At 46.1% G+C, this 21,261-nt stretch overlaps 1 protein-coding gene across 1 annotated transcript in view; it reads left to right on the top strand.

Moving 5' to 3' along the window:
• Positions 1-21,261, top strand: part of LOC147678933 (CD5 antigen-like) — a 468,373-nt gene that overhangs the window by 255,096 nt on the left and 192,016 nt on the right. Inside the window, exon 3 of the mRNA XM_086944698.1 lies at positions 10,127-10,441. Within this exon, the coding sequence (XP_086800824.1) occupies positions 10,127-10,441 (315 nt within the window). The remainder of the gene's footprint in view (positions 1-10,126; positions 10,442-21,261) is intronic.

Genomic DNA, 21,261 nt, shown 5'->3' on the forward strand with positions numbered 1-21,261 from the left:
CAGGCTCTGGGCTCGGGCTCCGGCGGGTGGCGTCAGCAAAGCAGACGTCGAGTTGCTGGTTGGTGCCTGTGTTCACAGGGTGGCCACTCCTAGGCCACAAGGGAGATTCTCTTCAGTCTTCTGTGCAGCAGAATGTCGAAGTCCAGTCATCTTCTTCGTTTAAAGTTGATTCAGGATGATCTGAGGTGCTATGGCACTGCTCCCTTCTTATTCCCAATCTGAGCGGTGGATCACCTGCTAGGTCCCCCCTCTGGGTGGGAACGGGAAGGGGGGCGGTTACACCCCCTTTCCTTTGTCCAGCTCCTCGCCAGGCCTGGGTCTGGAAAGTCCCAGGACCGGTTTGGACTGGCTTATGCACGGGGACACCTTGTGTGCCCCTGGCATGTCTCAATCTATTCAGCCCTGTCCTACCCAATACACAAAATCCTGTCTGGGGTGGTGCTCGCACCTCCCAAGGCAGGAAACCCTTTGTCCAAGCCTCCCTCGCTGGAAGGACTCCCAGCATCAGGAGGTCAGACTTGTGTCTGTGGTGGCAACATCCATTTTGTGATGCTGAGGCTCTGGTTAACTTTAACCGGGGTTAAGGCTATGTACATGTCGTGTCCCTCTAGAAGGGTGGAATGCTATCCCCGTAGACGGAACTGTCGAGGGGATAGTATTCCAAGTCGTATGACACCTTACTCGACATGTTTTGATAAAGCCAAACCAAAGTTAGCATATAACCGCGAGGATTATAATGCACTTAAGTGTATATGGTATGGCAATATCCGGGTACAGCTAAGGGAGTTATTCCCGACAGCTGCAGACAGGCTCAGCTCATGCTAGAGCACCATCTCACATATTTCCAAGCACTCTGCCTCCTGGATTGATGAGGCCTTCCATAGGAGTGGCTGATAGGAACATATGTGTCCAGTTTAGGTTAGATATAGGGATACTATATCTAAGCAAGAGGTGATTACACCAACTTACCCCAGCTGAGTGATCAGCCAGTTGTGTCAAATATGGAGGCCAGGCCAGGGGTGGCACAATACATGCTGCAGCCCCTGGTAGGCCTTGGAAACACCTATGCCCTGGCTACCTAGGGTACACTGTTACAGGGGCCAATAAGGTGAACCAGTTCCAATTCGTAATGCACCTAAGGTACATGGAGTCCATTTTAAGGAGATAGCAATCAGCCTGGGGCCCTGAATAGCAGTTGAAATCACCAAGGGACTCTAGTCCCATCTTTTTTCTAGCTTTTGCAAGCTCTAGGGACTCACTTTCTAAGGCTGCTCTTTGTCTCCTTATCCTCAGCTGAGCTTCTTCAAGTCTCATCGGATGCTTTCTCTTCTCCTGGGAGGTGTCCCTCCTCTGAGAAGAGTCAAAGGTCCCTACAGATGTGTCAGAATGGCTAGATTCCACTGAAGGTGATCTTGACCTTCGAGGCACACATCCAACTCTTTCTGGGGGGACAAAGAAGAGACCCAATGGGCCTCCATCTCCATCTCCAGTAGGAGCTGGTCCATCCAGGTCAAGGTCATTGTCACCATCCTGGCCAGCAGCAGAGTCTGAATCCTGTAGGATCTTTCTCATCTGCTTCTCTCACCCCTCTGCTCTGAAGCCTCACTAAGGTCATCTAATGGGAATACCTCACTGAGGCATTGGGTGGTGGCACCTTTGCCAGTCTTCAGTTTTCTCATAGTCCACAGAGCCCTTGACTCAGAAAAAGGAAATGTGTCATACCTAAATGTCTGTAACTTACTGACATCTGGAACATTAGGTCCTGGCACTGAAGACATAACTAGTGAGGTGTGGTGTATGCATTTACCTACTCCGGTTGGGTACCTACTAAAATCTCTTGAGTTGTAGAAAGGTTGTGCTAAGCCCTTGACACACAACTCTAAGTTCTGTAGAACTTACTATATTTAAGCATGTAGTATATGTACCTCTGGTACCTTTAGTGCTTTTCAAATGGTCAAACACTTGAGATTATCTGGTAAAACAATGGCAAGCTGGAATCCCACACACTGCACACCAATGTGAGAAGTTGGCCTGGCTTATGCTGTCCACTATTCTAGTGGGCACCTTGCACTAGTCCAAACGACCCCTTATTGATGGTAGGTTAAATACAACCTTACAGAAAGCTATCCTAGTGGTAGCTGTGGAGAGCAGCCTTCAGGCTAAGTCCTGAAGGAATGTAAAGCAGCTTGTTTTACCAGTCTATAATCTTGAGAATGAACAAATGAAAGGAGAACTACACCAGGCATATATATAAAATATAGGGCCCGATTCACAGAACTAACAGGACAAAATCCTAAACTTACTACTTTTGGGATTCACAGAAGGCATTTAGTAGTAGTAAAGTTAGGATTTTGTCTTAAGTTTGACTTAAGACAGACTTAAGACAGAGTTAAGACAGATTTAAGACAGACTTTAATTAGGATTTGGTTTTAAGTTTGTCTTAAGTCTGTCTTAAGTCTGTCTTAAGTCTGTCTTAAGTTTGTCTTAAGTCTGTCTTAAGTCTGTCTTAAGTCTGTCTTAGGTTTGTCTTAAGTCAAACTTAAGACAAAATCCTAACTTTACTAGTACTAAATGCCTTCTATGAATACCAAAAGTAGTAAGTTTAGGATGTTGTCTTAAGTTAGTTCTGTGAATCGGCCTCTATGTATTTATTCTAAACACATCCCTCTAGTCTCTTTATGAGGCTAGAGGCACAAGTACATAAAGTAAACTTATTTAGCACACCCCCTTTTCTCACATAGGGTTCCGCCAGAGTGGGGGTCAGAACCGGAGGGGGCCAGTTGCTGAGTACAGCTGAGTACAGCAAGTGGCCTGGAGAAGCTCACAAAGGTGGCATGCCTTTGAAGCTTCCCCCTGCCCATCCTAGGGGAGGAGACCTAGCACCTCGCCCAGGATGTGCATTGTTGCTGGCACAGGAGACCGGGGGCTCTCCATCCAGGGGTCCAGCAACATGTCTGGTGTGTGACAGCCTCTCAGACAAGACATGGATTGTAGGTTAGGTTTCAGGGAGCATCTCTAAGATGCCCTCTGTAGTGCATCTTATATTAAATCCCACACTGGCATCAGTGTGGGCTTAATGTGCTGAGACGTTTGATATCAAACTTGTCAGTCTTCAGTGTAGCCATTATGGTGTTGTGGAGTTCATAATGACAACTTCCCAGCAGAATATACTCTTAATGGCATCACTGCACTTAGAGTGCCCAGGAATGGCCCTGGGTACTGTAGGGGCACATGGCTCATGCACTGTGCCCAAACCACTGGCATAGGGCACCCAGGTAGAGGGATGACTGATATATGCCAGGGCAGTGGGTTGTGGGCATGGCACAGGGAAGGGTGCCCTGTTGACTCTTTGTTTAGTTCTGTACTTAGACACTCAGCCTGCAAAGGCAGTGTGTGTGGGTCAGGGTACAGGGCCCCTAAGGGTGGCACAATAAGTGCTGCAGCCCTTAGGGGTCTTCTCTGGTCACAATGCCCTGGGGAGCTAGGGCACCATTTACCAGGTGCTGACATGTGGCCAGAGATGCCAATTGGGTTTTAGTTTCAACACAGTTTTTGGGAAGGAACACAGGCCCTGGGCAGCAGCCCAGGGAACATGCAAATCACATCAGCAATTCGGCAAAAAGTGGGGGCATACCATGCAAGAAAGATGGCACTTTCTCACACAACACCCCCAAACAAAATGTGATGAGACTAACCTTGCCCTAGGGAGTCTTCGTTGTCTAAGTGGAAGAACCTGGAAAGTCCATCTCCATTGGCATGGGCATTCCATTGTCGGTGTTCCACTCCAAAGTCCATTCCCTGTAGGGAGATGGACCATCTTAGTAGTTTGGGATTTTCTCCTTTCATCTGCATTACCCACCTGAGAGGTCTGTGGTCAGTTTGAACCAGGAAGTGAGTTCCAAACAAGTAGGTCCTCAACTTCTACAGGGACCAAACAACAGCAAAGGCCTCCCTCTCAATGGCACTCCAATGCTGCTCTCTGGGGAGTAGCCTTCTGCTTGTAAAAGCAACAGGTTGGTCTTGGCCTTCATCATTGGTCTGGGAAAGGACCACTCCGATCCCTAGCTCAGAGGCATCAGTCTGTACTAAGAACGGCTTGGCATAATCTGGTGCTTTTAGAATTGGTGCTGAGCACCTTGCTTCTTTTTGGGTGCCAAAAGCCTTTTGGCAACTAACAGTCCAGTTGATTTTCTCAGGCATCTTCTTGGAGGTGAGTTCTGTGAGGGGAGTCACAACTGACTCATATCCCTTCACAAACCTTCTGTAATACGCAGTCAAGCCAAGGAATGCCCTGACTTGGGGCTGGGTTATTGGAGATGACTAGTTCAGGATACTCTGGTTCTTGGGTTGTAATGGTTGTACCTGGCCTCCACCAACAAGGTGGCCAAAGTACACCTTAGTGCCCTGCCCTATCTGGCACTTGGATGCCTTGATAGTTAGGCCTGCAGATTGCAGGGCTGTTAAAACCTTCTCAAGGTGGATCAGGTGATCCTGCCAGGTGGAGCTAAAGACAGCAATATCATTAAGATAAGCTGCACTAAAGGACTCCAACCCAGTCAGAACTTGATTCACCAACCGCTGGAAGGTTGCAAGGGCATTCTTTAACCCAAAAGGCATTACAGTAAACTGATAATGCCCATCAGGTGTGGAGAATGCTGTTTTATCTTTTGTTCCTGGGGCCAGGCCAATCTGCCAGTACCCTGCCGTCAAGTCAAAGGTACTGAGAAGCTTGGCTGCCACCAATTTGTCTATCAGTTCATCTGCTCTTGGAATAGGGTGAGCATCTGTCTTGGAGACAGAGTTGAGCCCTCTATAGTCCACACATAACCTCATCTCTCTCTTTTCACTTTGTTGAGGTTTGGGGACCAGAATCACTGGGCTAGCCCAGGGGCTAGAAGACAACAAAAGAGATGACTGGGCTGTTCCTAGGGGAAGAAGGAAGGAGAAGGTCACTAGGGTATAAGGGCTAGTGCTCAATGGAGGACCACCCCTGGGGCTCTCAGAGGGTTCAATCGCTTGTCATGTGTGCTATTAAATGGAATGGAGTTTGTAACTGTAATTACATTGAATGATAATTTGTTATATTTGTTATTTTTTTTAATAAATACTGAACCACAATGTGCTAGTGACAAAGAAGTTCGAACACCTAAGAAGCTGCGTAATGTATAGATTGCACTGTGTTTTTAAAAATGTGAAATAATATAGTAGGGATTTAACTGTGTATAGTTATTATACTGGTCCGTCCGCAACACAATAATGTATAAATAACAAACTGTTTCCATTATTTAGAAAACTGTCCTGAAGAAGGTGAACATCTGTCTACTCACCGAAACGCTGTGTCGACCTTGTTTTCTAAAAATGTCATTATGAAATGTTTTTATGCACCAATTGTTTTTTAACCTCTGATTGTAATAAATATATGGAACCATTTCTTAATACTATTTTTGATTTTGTATTTGTTTTATGTGTTGTGCTGACGTACCTTATAATACTTTTGTTGCAAGTGGGTTATAAACAATGAGATATTTGACATACCCTTGGTAAATTTGTGCCTCTTAGTTGGGATACTCTTGAAATGTTTGAATTGTACTCAAGCTGTCCCTATTTCAATATTAGGGTACCTCCCTTTTTTTGTTACAAGAGTTAAGGTTCTGGGCATAGACTCAGGGGTCTCCCAGGGTCAGGTAGGTAAAATTGGTACACCCTCTGCGGCACAGGGGCAGTCGGGTGCAGAGATAGTTAGGCCCAATGTTATCCAATGAGAGGCTACCGGCTTCGTTTGGTGGCTGCTGGCAAGCACGCCACGTGGCTGTGGAAGCTGGGCTCCTGGTCACTTGCTCAGGGCAAATGGGGAAGTAGATGAGGACAAAGGTTGCACTGCCATGGGCACTCAGGCGGCTTGGTGCAGGGTACATTTGAGCCGTCGGACGCTCAATGTTATTCAATGGAGATCTTGGAAAGTGGACGAAGGCTGCAGGCTCGGAGACAGACGATCTTCAGGAGCGACTGACAATTCGAGGGGTAAGTTGGGATCTTGGAGGATAGGTAGGCACCCCGAAGTTGGGCACAGGGGGCCAGTGGGCGCCGGGTGCAGTGGTGTCTTTTGACGTCAGGAAATCTTACCCTCTGCTGGCTGTGATTGGAGGGGTCCCTTGTTCTGAGGCTGCAGGCGTCATCTGGATCGTTGAGGAGAGTCCTTGGGCACTGGATTCAAGCTCAGAATCGCGGGTGGACATACTCAGGGTCCTTTTTCACTCAGGCACAGGCCGGGCTCGGCGGGTGCAGAGTGTGCTAGATTTGCAGTTCCTGGCTGGCACCAGGGGTACTGCTGTTTGAGCAGAACCACTGCTCATGGGAGTCCCAGTCTCTAAGAGGGTCAAGGCAGGCAGGTCCTCTGGGGTTCGCGAGGTTGCTGTCCGCAGGAGACGTTGGGATTTAGCAGGAGCAGGTTTAAAGATCAACAGGCCTGTAGGGCTGGGGCCAAGGTAATTGGTGTTTGTGTTAAGTTGGCCTGATATATGATGTTCACTAGTTCTAGTGACCACCTTGTGTCAGTCCAAACAACCCTTATGATGATTGGTTGTAAGTCAACATTATAGACCAGCTATCCTAGGGGTAGCATGGACAAAGCAGTCTTAGGCTAAACTCTGTAAAGGCATGTGAAGCAAGCTGTTTTACCATATAAACTCTCCTTGAATACCAAATGAAAGGACACCACACAGATATATATTGAAAATATATATATATATTTATTTACTACAAGTATCCCCTATACTCTTTATGAGCACAGAAGCAAATGTGTTAAAACAAAACAGTGTGTAAATATACAAAAGTTGCACAATATGGATAGACCCTGGTGGCCACTCAAACCATATACTAAAATAGTGGTATAAGAACCACGTATCTGAAAGGAAGAAGGCCTAGGGCCTTGAGAATCGCTGGGACTGCAAGGAGCTAACAAAGGTTAGTGACCAGGAGGCCCACGGAATGTGTGTGCAGTGCTGAAAGTTACACACGGGCGCCTATTGATTTCAATGGGTGCATAAAAGTCACAAAGTTAAAGAAATGGGAACCGTGCGGATGACCTAGAACCTAGCAACTTGGAACTTAGACACTAGATGTGTATTTCTACACAGGAGCACCGGAGTGCCAGAGTTACCTCACCCACAGGAGGCGGGTGCATATGTCTCAAAGTGTGTTGGGTTTCGTCGTGCTGTTCTATGGAGCCTGGAGATGAAGATGCTGCAGGCGGGTCGTCGAGGAGAGTTCCGGTGGATCCAAGGGTGGATCTAAAGAAGTGAAGACCTGAAAGCAGAGGGGACAATGTTCAAAGTCACTAGCCAGTGACCGGCGAGGAACCAGGAAGGAACCAGGCGTTGTTGGGTGCAACCAGGTGAAGAAGTGTAGCTTGTTTCTGCAGCCACGTGGACACAAAGAGGTCGAGGACGTCCAGGAGTCGATCACGAGCTGTCCCACAAAGGCTCTAGCTGATGGCAGTGTCGGCGACTTGATTGAAGCAAACAGGCTTTGGCTAATGCAAGCGACGCAGGAGTTGAAGAAAGCTTGTTACTGGGACCAGCAAGGTCAGAGGGGCTGCTCCTTTTTACAGGAGCGAGGCCCAGTCTGGAGCAACCAGACCAGCAGTGTTGATTGTAGATTTTGTCGCCAAGATGACCACTTGCCAACGGACCAGTGACCGGGATGACGCGTAGAGTGACAAAATGCACAAGGGCCCCACACAGATCGTGGAGATGCTGAAGGGCTGTTTTTTGGTGCAGATGCTGCTCGGTGGTGGGGCTTCTTAAACCCCAAAGCACAGCATTGAGGATGCCTTGGGTGCTGCACAGTCAGCTTTTCGTGGATCTTCCAAGATGGCCGGTCCCGCGTCTCTCGGTGCCTTCACGGGTCTCTTCTTTTTAGGGACTGTGGATCGGGCTCTGAGATGTCTGGGAATCCAGGTCTTTTCAGGCTCTGGGCTCGGGCTCCGGTGGGAGGCAGCAGCAAAGCAGACATTGCATTGCTGGAGTGTGCCTGTATTCACAGGGTGGCCACTCCTTGGCCACAAGGGAGATGCTCTTCAGTCTTCTGTGCAGCAGAACATCGAAGTCCAGTATTCTTCTTATTTTCAAGTCAAGTTCAGGATGATCTGAAGTCTTAGGACACAGCTCCTACTCTTTTTCCAAATTTAGAGGCCATATCACCTGCTAGGTCCCTCCTCTAGGTGGGACCAGGAAGGGGGGTGGTTACACCCCCTTTCCTTTGTCAAGTTTCGCGCCAGGACTGGGGCAGGAAAGCCCCAGCTCCGGTTTGAACTGACATATGCACAGGGACACTTTGTGTGCCCCAGGCATGTCTCATTCTATTCAGCCCTCCCTAACCCACTACACAAAATCCTGTCTGGGGTGGTGCCAGCACCTCCCCTGACAGGAAACCCTTTGTCCAGGCCTCCCAAGCTGGAAGGACTCCCAGCAGCAGGAGGTCAGACTTGTGTCTGTGGTGGCAGCATCTATTTCTAGAAGGGTGGAGTGCTACCCCCGTCGCCAGAATTGGCGAGGGGGTAGCATTCCAAGTCGTAGGACACCTTACTCGACATGTTTTGATAAAGCCAAACCAAAGATAGCATTTAACCGCGAGGTTCATAATGCACTTAAGAGTATATGGTATGGCAATATCATGAAACAGCTAAAGGACGTTGTTCCGAAAGCTGCAGACAGGCTCAGCTCATGCCAGAGCACCATCTCAGATGAAACCAAGCACTCTGCCTCCAGGATTGATGAGGCCTACCATAGGAGTGACTATTGGGAACATATGTGTCCATTTTAAGTTAGATATAGGTATACTATATCTAAGTAGGAGGTGATTACACCAACTTACCCATCCGAATGATCAGCCAGTTGTGTCATATATGGAGTCCAGGCCGGGGGTGGCATAATACATGCTGCAGCCCCTGGTAGGCCTTGGATACACCTATGCCCTGGGTACCAAAGGTACACTGTTACAGGGGCCTATAAGGTGAACCAGTTCCAATTGGTAATGCACCTAGAGTGCATTGGAATTAATTTAGAGAGAGAACAGCAGGCTGTGGGTCTGATTAGCAGGCCCACAGCCACATTAAGTCAGAAACCAGTAAAGCAAAAAGCAAAAATTTGGGGTGACCATAGGATAGCGGACCCTACTCTCCTACAGTGTTGATTGAAATTTTCACATCACAAAATTGCCCAGATTTTTCTAAAGGATTCTGGGATCCTCAGAGGCTAACCACCATCACCTCCCCCAGACTCCTGAATAGCATTAGAATAAAAAAAATACCTTTACTTTTACTCTACCTTCCCATGCACCTACAGTACTCCTAGTGATAAAAAGCCCCCACACATATGCATGCTTTAGAACTTATACATAAATAAATCTGAATCGTCTCTTATATAATTGTGTTGCATCCATACAGCAATAGCCTTGAGGTGAGTTGTGTGTCTCATGTATTTTATTGCTGATTGAGGGTGAATCATCACAGTGAGAGTCTTCTGCTGATGATAAGTCTCATCTGCACATAACAGGTATCAATGACTGAAGAACTCACATTCACCAAGGATTGAGTAAAGATTGAAAGACAAGATAGAGGCAGGACAGCAAACATTTACACTTGGGTAAAGCCTACTTGGCTCCACATTCAAAGTCAATCAGAAAGGTTTATTCTCAGGGCCACATGGACATATTTTAGAACCTCACAGTTGAGATGTCTTGGAAGTGTGAGGGTTTAAAGGGAATACTCGCTGACCAACTACCAATGTACTTGTTGGAAGGGTTGTATTACTGGGGGCACCGTGGTAAAAAGCTGATTAGTGGAGCTGCGTCCAAAGAGACACCCAATGTATCAATCATGGACTCCACTCCCAGGCCTTAGATCCCATTGGCCAATTACATCCATGTGGGGAAGGAGTAGTGGGAGATGCTGTCAACACATCTGCTGAGAGACTGGAAAAAGAACGTTCACATGTTTGACGGATGTATTTCAACAGCACGTCATTTGTCACTGAATATTACCTTATTATTGATCAAGAAGACGTTATATTTTCTTAGTTCCTTTTTGTTTGCATTCCTTTCCAATGCCTTTTCAATCTCTTCCCAGGTCCTGATCAGGTCCGGTTGGTGAACGGCCCCTCTCTCTGTGCTGGAAGAGTGGAGGTCAGGCACAATGGGGTGTGGGGTAAACTCTGTGATGACGCCTGGGATCAGAAGGACGCGTCAGTGGTCTGCAGACAGCTCGGATGTGGAGCTGTACAAAGCTATCAGTATAATTCATCATTCGGGATCAGCCCTTTGCCAGTTCTGATGAGTAATGTCCAATGCCAAGGAGATGAGTCTGTCTTGTGGAAATGTGCACAGCGAGGCTGGAATGTTAATACCTGTCCAACGGGGAGGAATGCTGGAGTGACCTGTACAGGTAAGAAGTGTAAGCTGAGTGTAAAAACAAGCTTCATTACATAATGAAGACATTATTCACTTCTGTCAAAATACAAAAGTGACCTCTGGTGGCAAGCACTTCATCAGGTGGGTCTGGATGAACCATTAAGACCCTTCATGAAATATTTTCAAGCAGATAATTATGCACTCTGGAGCCTAAGGGGGACTTGCAAACCCCCTTCCTGCCTGTGTGCTTGCTGCTTGCTCCTGCTCTCTGTATCTTCCCTATGGTTTTGACTCCTTCGGGAGAAGGAGGTTTTCACAAATCAATCCCTGCCCTCTGTCGAGCCACCTAGAAGCAGATATTATGATTTTTCTTGCATGAGTCTAGTTTGCACCATCCACTGAGGTGTTTTCTTTTAAATTGTAAGCACTTAGCAATGATCCTAAGACTTAGCAACAATGTCTACTACCCTGCGCTCTAGTCTTCCCCATCACAGGCCCCATCCCTCCTTCCCACCCTCCATGCTTTCCTCTGTCCTTCCCTCCATTCTACCCCCCACCATCCGTCCTACCCTCCCTCATTCCCTTCATCCTTCCCCTATCCTTCCCTCTCTCCATCCTGCCTTCCCTCTGACCCTCTGTCCTTCTCTCCATTCTTACCTGTGTCTACCCCTCCCGCCCTCGTTCATTCCCATCCTCCTTCCACCATCCTTCCCTCCCTCCATCCTGCCTTCCCTCTGCCCTTCCATCCTTCCCCATCCTTCCCTCCGTCCATCCCTCCTGCCCTCTCTCATTCTCTTCCATCCTTGTTTCCATCCTTCACTCCAGCCCTCCATCTTTCTCGTCACCCTTCTCTCCCTCCATTGATCTGCCCATGTCTCTCTCCATCCCTCTCTCCACCCTTCCCTCTGACCCTCCCATCCCCATCATTTCCTCCCTTCTTTCCTTCGTCCTTCCATTCCTCCCCCTTTCCTTCCCACCTTTCCTCAGTTTTCCCCCTCCACCCCCCTTCCCTTTGCACTCCCTTCCCTCCACACTTCCCTCCCTTCACACTTACTTCCTGCCCTCTCTTTGTCCCTCCCTCCATCCTTCCCTCCGCCCTTTCCTCCTTCCTACCCTCTATCCCTCTCTCCATCCTTCCCTCTGCCCTTCCCTCCCTCCATCCCACCTTCCCTCTGGACTACCCTCCCTCTGTACTTCCCTCCTTCCCACCCTTCATCCCTCCTTCCTTCCTTTCCTGTGCCCTTCCCTCCCTCCCTCCATATCATCTTTTTCTTTGGCATCTCTATAAGCTTGGCACTTGCAGGGTGTTGACAGAGGGTAGAGGGAGGATACAGGGAAGAGGAGGAGTATTTCTGTTAAAAGAAAATAAATACTCAGAGAAGTGTAGAGATTGTTGGCATCTTGCAGAGGGAAGGGGCGGAGCCATCTCATATTGTTTAAACTGGGATCAGGAAGAAGGACTAAGGGGTAGTATAAAAAAAAAACTATGGTAAGATTGTGATCAATATTTGAGTTCTACAAAAATGTTGTATTAAATGAGTTTTGTTACATGGCCCTTGGGGGCATAATGAATATTTCTACGTTAGCATGAGCTTCTCTACCATGATGCTGCTTTTGCGCACGTTACTACATGACTTTATTTTTTCAAGACTTTGATTATGACTTTCACATGAGAGCCGTCTGCTTTTTACGTTCTCTGCTGCGCTCCTGGAGTTTAGACTTAACACGTTGTACAAGGTCAATAAACAATGCCCCTTGTTAATCTGTTCTGGTTATAACATGCTAAACACAGCTGCAATGCTGGAGACCCGTGCTTTTATATTACGGTATTTCAAAGAAACAAGGGAACCCTCTAGGTAAGCAAGGACCTGGGGTATCAGTTAAGTAAGAAGACAATGGTCCGTGACAAAGATATTAACAACCACAATAATTATAGGCCACAATATGCACTATAATGAACAGAAAGTCCAGCCGGACATTAGAATGTATTCAATAATTAAATATACTGATTCTGACGAAAACATTGGAACAGTGGGACACAGTCCTGCATCCACAGTGCTACACATCTATTGGACAATACATACATATAAGGTATTTCAGGCATACAAGGAACGGGAGCAAGAGAACAATATTTACAGTGTATTTGCTTCACATATGTGGGAAACACATGGTTTTTTGGCACGTAATAGTGACCTAGTGTTTAAACCACATATTGTGTCGACGGCGTTTCGATCAAGTAAATAATAATGGATTATCATCAGGACAATGATTGCCTGCCTGAATTTAAAACCTGTATAGACAGGAAGGAAGGGGACATATAACAATTCATTAATCAACTGTGTGACTCTTAGAACAGTTCCTATGCAAACTCATACCATGCTTTAAGGTGCTATTTGGCCATCCATGTGAAAGGGGGTGTCAGGCAACATGTGCCAACCATCCACGGTGCAGTAGTGATCGAACCATGCCACGGGAGGGTTTGTGTCGTGACCAACATGTATTAAAAATGGTGCCTATAGCATGCCGGGGTGATAGATATCAAATTTATGAAGGGTGGTGGGTAGTCAATGAGGGGTAAGTGAAGGGGATATTTACATGAGCGCGAAGAATCTCAAATTCAGTCGTGTTATCAACCTTGCGTCTGTGGAAGGCGGGAATGTTCAGGCTGGTGCAGCACAATTATTTGGTCTGCCACCGATGGAGATTTGGGCCATGAATTAACAAGGGCTAGAAGGTGAAGGTGGCCAAAATTGTTAGGGTTCCACGGGGGACGTGCTTACCTTGCAACCTGGTTATATGATTAACCAGCAGAGATTAGCCTACAATCCGTTTGGTATGTAGGGCGGCTAGTCTGGGCGCATTGGACCAGCGGAGAACATACAACCAATTAAGGTTAAGGAATTAACCTACTGGGAAATGGACAGGCAATGCTTAGTGGTGGGGCTAAAAACGGTAAGGAATGGACACCCCAGGAGGATGCATCTTGGTGCCAAGGGACGTGGTCCAGTAGGTTGGCAGTGAGAAATTAACCCGGATAAGGTTACTGGGACCGGGGTTAGGAATTGCTTAATACCCATGTCACGGTACAACGAGGGAGCCATGAGCAGCACGGCGCCATACCCTAAATCACTCACCTATAGGGAGGTAGAGGGCTCGTGTTGCGAGCAAGGTGGAGGATTGAAGAAGGCTCGTATTACGAGCGAGGTAGCCTCAGATGGAGCTCCTTTGGGAAGGGCTGGGAATGAGTGTAGCATCCGGGAAAGACCTAAGAACGATTGGGATAAGGTTAACCAACCGGTCGTGGGGACAATGCGAGGACCGTCGGTATCAAGGGTTATAACAACGGCGTCTTACCTATAATTTGACGCTGAGGGCTCCTGCTGCGGAGCACGCTAACCTTGGATAGGGCTCCTACGAAGGGGAGAAATTGAGGGGGGATTAAGCTCCTACGAACAAATTACTGGGAGGGTAAACGATCAGAGAGGAGTGGGAGGGAAACGCTTACCTGGAGTTCACGATGGAACTCACAATGGCGTTCACGATGGAGAGGCGTCCCGGTGCACGATCGCGCCGTGGAACGTCTGGGAGTCGGCGTGCTTGAGAGAAATAGGCGCGCCGGCCATGTTACTGTGGGAATTGCCAAGGCGTGGTGGCCATGTTGGTGGGGGCAACCCGATTGGGCGCAAACATGTTGGAAGGGTGAATTACGATAATGAAGGGCTAATGGGAGTGAAGGGATCAATTAGGTGCCGAAGTGATTGCAAGGGGCATGCAGGTGACTCAAACAACATTTCAAAACCAATATTGCACAGTTCCATATTCACAAGCATTTGTTGGGTTTACAGCAATATAGAATGATCCCATAATTATGTTTACAGTATGCTGAATTTTTTTTGAGACAAGGCCATTTTCACAGAAGTGACGTCCAATACTCAGTGCGGTTAAGGCCACTTCGTATGCTGTCAAAAAGTAAGATCATTTTGAGTTCTTCTCTGTTAAGTAAAAGTCCGATGTCACCTCCACGGGGTGCTAGCTTCACGGTTTTGAGGACAGTCCATTTCAAATCATTGTCTGTATGTCCTTTGGTGGTGAAGTGATCCACCAATGGGGCGTTGGGAGTTTTACAACGAATTCGACTCCGATGTTGACAAATCCTTGTCTTGACTTTTTGCCTCGTCTGCCCCATGTATATAAGTTTGCAAGGGCAGTGGATCAAGTAAATTACATCACTACTATTGCAATTGGTGAGGTTTTTACATTGGATAGTGACTTTGTCAAATACAAAAGATTTGCCTTCATTGGTAAACTCACAAACGTTACATGAACCGCATTTGACATGTCCCAGTAGTGGTGTTTGGGTCCATAGGGAGTTTATTATGGTCAAAGTTGGAGGGTTGGGGAGAGCAGCTCGGACCAAATGATCTTTCAGGTTAGAGCTTTTTTTGTAGGCAAACAGAGGGCGGTCATAATGCAGAGTACCCGCATTGAGAGTTGGCCAATGTCTAAGTATGCTTTTTTTCAGTTCATTTGATGCAGGCGAGAACGTAGTTACACAGGCTAGTCTTGTGGTGGACTCTTTATCTTTAGGGCAAAGAAGTGCCTCCCTGGGACAATACCAGGCGCGTTTCACCGCTGTTCTTACTAGTCTATTTGGGTAGCCCCTGTGTTTTAGTTTGTCTGACAGTACAGCAGCCTCCTTGAAATAGTATTCCTTGGCATAGCAATTCCGTCTAATATGGAGTAACTGTGAGTAGGGTGTGGAATCTCTAAGGGCTCTAGGGTGATTACTATTGTAGGATAGCAATGTGTTCCTCTCTGTTGGTTTGCGATGCAACCTTGTATGTAACTGGCCATCGAGGTGATATATGTTTAGGTCCAAAAATGGGATAGATTCAGTATCAATGGAACTAGTAAATGTGAGCCCACAACAATTATTGTTTAACCAATGAATAAATTGATTCAAGTTACCTTCATCACTGTTCCAAATTAAAAAAATATCATCGATATAGCGCTTCCAAATGATGATATCTGATGAAAAGGGATTGGAAGGTGTTAGAATAGAGTAGGTCTCTATTTGATCCATGAATAATATAGCTAGATTAGGGGCATAAATAGCCCCCTTGGAAGTGCCTTTAACCTGTTGAAAATACTGCTGGTCAAAGGAGAAAAAGTTTTTTGTCAAACAGATTTCCAACAGTTGGAGTATAAAGACAGTGGGGACACGGTGAGGTCTAGGCCTGGTGTCAAGGATTTCACGTATGACCAACAAGGCTGCAGTTTGTGGAATATTTGTGTATAAGGACTCAACGTTCATTGTACACAACAGCTGGTCGCCTACAGTAAAGGGTATTTCCTCAATGAAATTGACCATAGCCATGCTATCCTTGACATAGCATTGAGTTTCTGGTACAAAATCCTTGATAAAAAAGTTGACATATTTGCCCAGAGGTTCAAGAATCGATCCACAACCGGATACAATTGGGCGTCCTGGCGGTGCAGTAATGCTCTTGTGTATTTTAGGCAAGTTGTAGATTACAGGCATGCGTGGTGATTTGATGTGAAGGAACTGATGCTCTTTTTGGTTAATGATCCCTAAATCAAGGGCCTCTGTGGTGATTTTCAAAATAATGGTCTGTAGTTCTTTCGTGGGATTGGTAGGGAGTCTCATATAATGGTCAGTGTTGGAAAGCTGTCTCAAAATTTCAGCAGTGTATTCATCTCTGTTCTGCAAAACAATACCCCCGCCCTTGTCTGCACTTTTAATGACAAGACTTTCGAGGTTTTTAAGTGAATTAATTGCTTTCTTCTCTGCTAGTTTTAGATTATAGGGAATGAATCTTTTTCTTTCCTTCAGTGTATTTAAATCCTTAGTGACCAGTTTTTCAAAAGTAATAACCTCGGGGGGCACCATAGCGGCCTTGGGGAGGAAGGTAGAGGGTGGTTTGAATAGAGTATTAGACATAACCATTGGTGTGGGATTCATTTGGAAAAAGGCATCCAAGAGCACCTTCCGATAAAATCTGAGAAGTTCATTGTGGAGCTCTAGAAAGTCAGTGCGAATTGTGGGTACAAATGAAAGGCCTTTACTAAGGAGAGATGATTCAACACTGGAGAGATTGTGTGCAGACAGATTAAAAAAAGGGATAGACTGGGATTCTGTCATTGTGGGATCTACCACTTGTAGAATTTCTGTCTCGTCTGACGTTTGCCCAGAGGGTTGTGCCAACGAGGAACTCTTTTCCCTCTCCCCCTGGCTGGTGTATTGGATTGTCCTCTGTCTAAAAATTATTCCTGTTTTGGGCAGGGTTTCTGTTTGAGGAACCAGAATTGTCACTGGAATCTGAATTCTCAGATTGGTCTGCCGAGGAATCAGAGAAACCGACCAGCGTTTGACGTTAATTAAATCGCCCCCAAGGTCTTGAGTTGCGGGGTTTGGAGTAGGAACGATCAAAGTAAAAATCTTTGTGGAAGTATTGATACGCTGACTCAATATGAAAGGACTTGATATCTTTTTTTACTTTGTTAGTCTTTTTGTTCTGCTCAATTCGTTGAAACTCGTCAACAGTTTTCTGGACCTGCTCCAAGAGTTTTTTTGGAATCAGAAACTAGACTTTCGTCTTTAATCTTTTTCTCAATTTCTTCAATCTCAACTAGTAGAGTGCTCAATGTCTCAGTGGCTATCTCAATTCCCAAAACGAGCCAGTGTCTTGAGCAAGTCGTGCCAATGTGACTGAAGCCTTTGATATATTTTGGGTTGTCAGTAAATATACCAGGGATGTTTCTTACTATTAGTCCTATTGGAATAATTTATGCTTTTAAATACTGTCTAAGCATGAGAGTCATCAATTCTAAGCGTACATATTTTTTCTTTAATTTCTCCAATTCCTCAGGCAGGGCAGATGGCGTGGTATAGTAAATATTATCAGTGGTGTCAGAGAATAGGCAGGGACCTTCACAGATCTTCTGGATATATTCTAATGAGTACACGGGAGGGGGAACAGACATGTTACGGATAGTAATGTGGGTAAAATACAAACAAGCAAGGGGGTACAGTAAGGCCCCACTTCAAAAGGAAGTATATAGGATTTAATCCCTTGCAATCCAGCGATTGCACAACATACTATTTCAAAGAAACAAGGGACCCCTCTAGGTAAGCAAGGACCTGGGGTATCAGTTAAGTAAGAAGACAATGGTCCTTGACAAAGAGATTAACAACCACAATAATTATAGGCCACAATATGCACTATAATGAACAGAAAGTCCAGCCGGACTTTAGAATTTATTCAATAATTAAATATATTGATTCTGATGAAAAACATTGGAACAGTGGGACACAGTCCTGCATCCACAGTACTACACATCTATTGGACAATACATACATATAAGGTATTTCAGGCATACAAGGAACAGGAGTAAGAGAACAATATTTACAGGGTATTTCCTTCACATATGTGGGAAACACATGGTTTTTTGGCACGTAACAGTGAACTAGTGTTTAAACCACATATTGTGTCGACGGCGTTTCGATCCAGTTAATAATAATGGATCATCATAAGGACAATCATTGCCTGCCTGAATTTAAAACCTGTATAGATAGGAAGGAAGGGGACATATAACAATTCATTATTCAACTGTGTGACTCTTAGGACAGTTCCTATGCAAACTCATACCATGCTTTAAGGTGCTACTTGGTCATCCATGTGAAAGGGGGTGTCAGGCAACATGTGCCAGCCATCAACGGCGTAGTAGTGATCAAACCATGCCACAAAAGGGTTTTGTGTCGTGACCAGCATGTATTAAAAATGGTGCCTATAGCATGCCGGGGTGATAGATATCAAATTTATGAAGGGTGGTGGGTAGTCAATGAGGGGTAAGTGAAGGGGATAATTACATGAGCGCGAAGAAACTCAAATTCAGGCGTGTTATCAACCTTGCGTCTGTGAAAGGCGGGAATGTTCAGGCTGGTGCAGTACAATTATTTGGTCTGCCACCTATGGAGATTTGGGCCATGAATTAACAGGGGCTAGAAGGTGAAGGTGGCCAAAATTGTTAGGGTTCCATGGGGGACGTGCTTACCTTGCAACCTGGTTATATGATTAACCAGCAGAGATTAGCCTACAATCCGTTTGTTATGTAGGGCGGCTAGTCTGGGCGCATTGGACCTGCGGAGAACATACAACCAAATAAGGTTAAGGAATTAACCTACTGGGAAATGGACAGGCAATGCTTAGTGGTGGGGCTAAAAACGGTAAGGAATGGACACCCCAGGAGGATGCATCACGGTGCCAAGGGACGTGGTCCAGTATGTTGGCAGTGAGAAATTAACCCGGATAAGGTTACTGGGACCGCGGTTAGGAATTGCTTAATACCCATGTCACGGTACAACGAGGGAGCCATGAGCAGCACGGCACCATACCCTAAATCACTTACCTATAGGGAGGTAGAGGGCTCGTGTTGCGAGCAAGGTGGAGGATTGAAGAAGGCTCGTATTACGAGCGAGGTAGCCTCAGATGGAGCTCCTTCCGGAAGGGCTGGGATTGATTGTAGCATCCGGGAAAGACCTAAGACCGATTGGGATAAGGTTAACCAACTGGTCGTGGGGACAATGCGAGGACCGTCGGTATCAAGGGTTATAACAACGGCGTCATACCTATAATTTGACGCTGAGGGCTCCTGCTGCGGAGCACGCTAACCTTGGATAGGGCTCCTACGAAGGGGAGAAATTGAGGGGGGATTAAGCTCCTACGAACAAATTACTGGGAGGGTAAACGATCAGAGATGAGTGGGAGGGAAACGCTTACCTGGCGTTCACGATGGAACTAGGAGAGGCGTCCCGGTGCACGATCGCGCCGTGGAACGTCTGGGAGTCGGCGTGCTTGAGAGAAATAAGCGCGCCGGCCATGTTACTGTGGGAATTGCCAAGGCGTGGCGGCCATGTTGGTGGGGCAACCCGATTGGGCGCAGACATGTTGGAAGGGTGAATTACGATAATGAAGGGCTAATGGGAGTGAAGGGATCAATTAGGCGCCGAAGTGATTGCAAGGGGCATGCAGGTGACTCAAACGACAATTCAAAACCAATATTGCACAGTTCCATATTCACAAGCATTTGTTGGGTTTACAGCAATATAGAATGATCCCATAATTATGTTTACAGTATGCTGAATGTTTTTTGAGACAAGGCCATTTTCACAGAGGTGACGTCCAATCCTCAGTGCGGTTAAGGTCACTTCGTATGCTGTCAAAAAGTAAGATCATTTTGAGTTCCTCTCTGTTAAGTAAAAGTCCAATGTCACCTCCACGGGGTGGTAGCTTCATGGTTTTGAGGACAGTCCATTTCAAATCATTGTCTGTATGTCCTTTGGTGGTGAAGTGATCCACCAATGGGGCTTTGGGAGTTTTACAACGAATTTGACTCCGATGTTGACAAATCCTTGTCTTGACTTTTTGCCTCGTCTGCCCCACGTATATAAGTTTGCAAGGGCAGTGGATCAAGTAAATTACATCACTACTATTGCAATTGGTGACGTTTTTACATTGGATAGTGGCTTTGTCAAATACAAAAGATTTGCCTTCAATAGTAAACTCACAAACGTTATATGAACCGCATTTGACATGTCCCACTAGTGGTGTTTGGGTCCATAGGGAGTTTATTGTGCTCAAAGTTGGAGGGTTGGGGAGAGCAGCTCGGACAAATGATCTTTCAGGTTAGAGCATTTTTTGTAGGCAAACAGAGGGCGGTCATAATGCAGAGTACCCGCATTGAGAGTTGGCCAGTGGCTAAGTATGCTTTTTTTCAGTTCATTTGATGCAGGCGAGAACGTAGTTACACAGACTAGTCTTGTGGTGGACTCTTTATCTTTAGGGCAAAGAAGTGCCTCCCTGGGACAATACCAGGCGCGTTTAACCGCTGTTCTTACTAGTCTATTTGGGTAGCCCCTGTGTTTTAGTTTGTCTGACAGTACAGCAGCCTCCTTGAAATAGTCTTCCTTGGCATAGCAATTCCATCTAATATGGAGGAACTGTGAGTAGGGTGAGGAATCTCTAAGGGCTCTAGGGTGATTACTATTGTAGGATAGCAATGTGTTCCTCTCTGTTGGTTTGCGATGCAACCTTGTATGTAACTTGTCACGATTCTGGAAACCTCAGGATCAGGGTGATGCCGAAAGGGGTCCACCTCCTGATTTCCCCACACTCTGACTGTACAAATAACACAGAGCGTAAAGGTAATCAAGCGAGGGATAAATCAGGGAAGGTAAGGAAGGGGTCTGGAACGGATGGGATAGCTGAAACGACAAGAAAGAGAAGATTATCACACCAATTCTGACTACTCTCATTCAAGTCTCGCTAGTGGAACGATACATACCAATTAAAGCAGGAGGGGGACCTCTTTCCTCTAAACCATAGATACTTCTCTATACCAGAGGGCTCCCTGTAAGAAAACCACTTGTTACTAAGTATTCCACTACTTTCAGCAAAGCATTCAAAAGGCCAAACCTTCACCACATATACCCTCTAATGCTTCCCTTGAGTAGAGAATAGTTTTCTCCAGTAACCCAGTTGTGTTAGTTTATGATGCTGCAGCAGTTCCAAAACAATGAAGATCAGTAATTCGTGATATTCTCTTACTAAGCACTTCCAGTTATCCAAGGACAAAAAATAGAGTTCAATTTAGTATTCCTAGCTGGGCCCAACTAATAATGGAACACTAACAAAAAATAGAACAAAATAATGCTTCCTCATCCGAGGCTTACCAGCTTCCCTTAATTAAGATTTGTATACTTCAGAAATGTGGTTGCACGATTTTTATCGTCTTCAGCAACCCGAACAGTCACAGTATCAGCTGCTTTCACCT

This window comes from Lissotriton vulgaris, chromosome 11, assembly GCF_964263255.1.
Source record: "Lissotriton vulgaris chromosome 11, aLisVul1.2, whole genome shotgun sequence".
In the NCBI taxonomy this organism is placed as follows: domain Eukaryota; kingdom Metazoa; phylum Chordata; class Amphibia; order Caudata; family Salamandridae; genus Lissotriton; species Lissotriton vulgaris.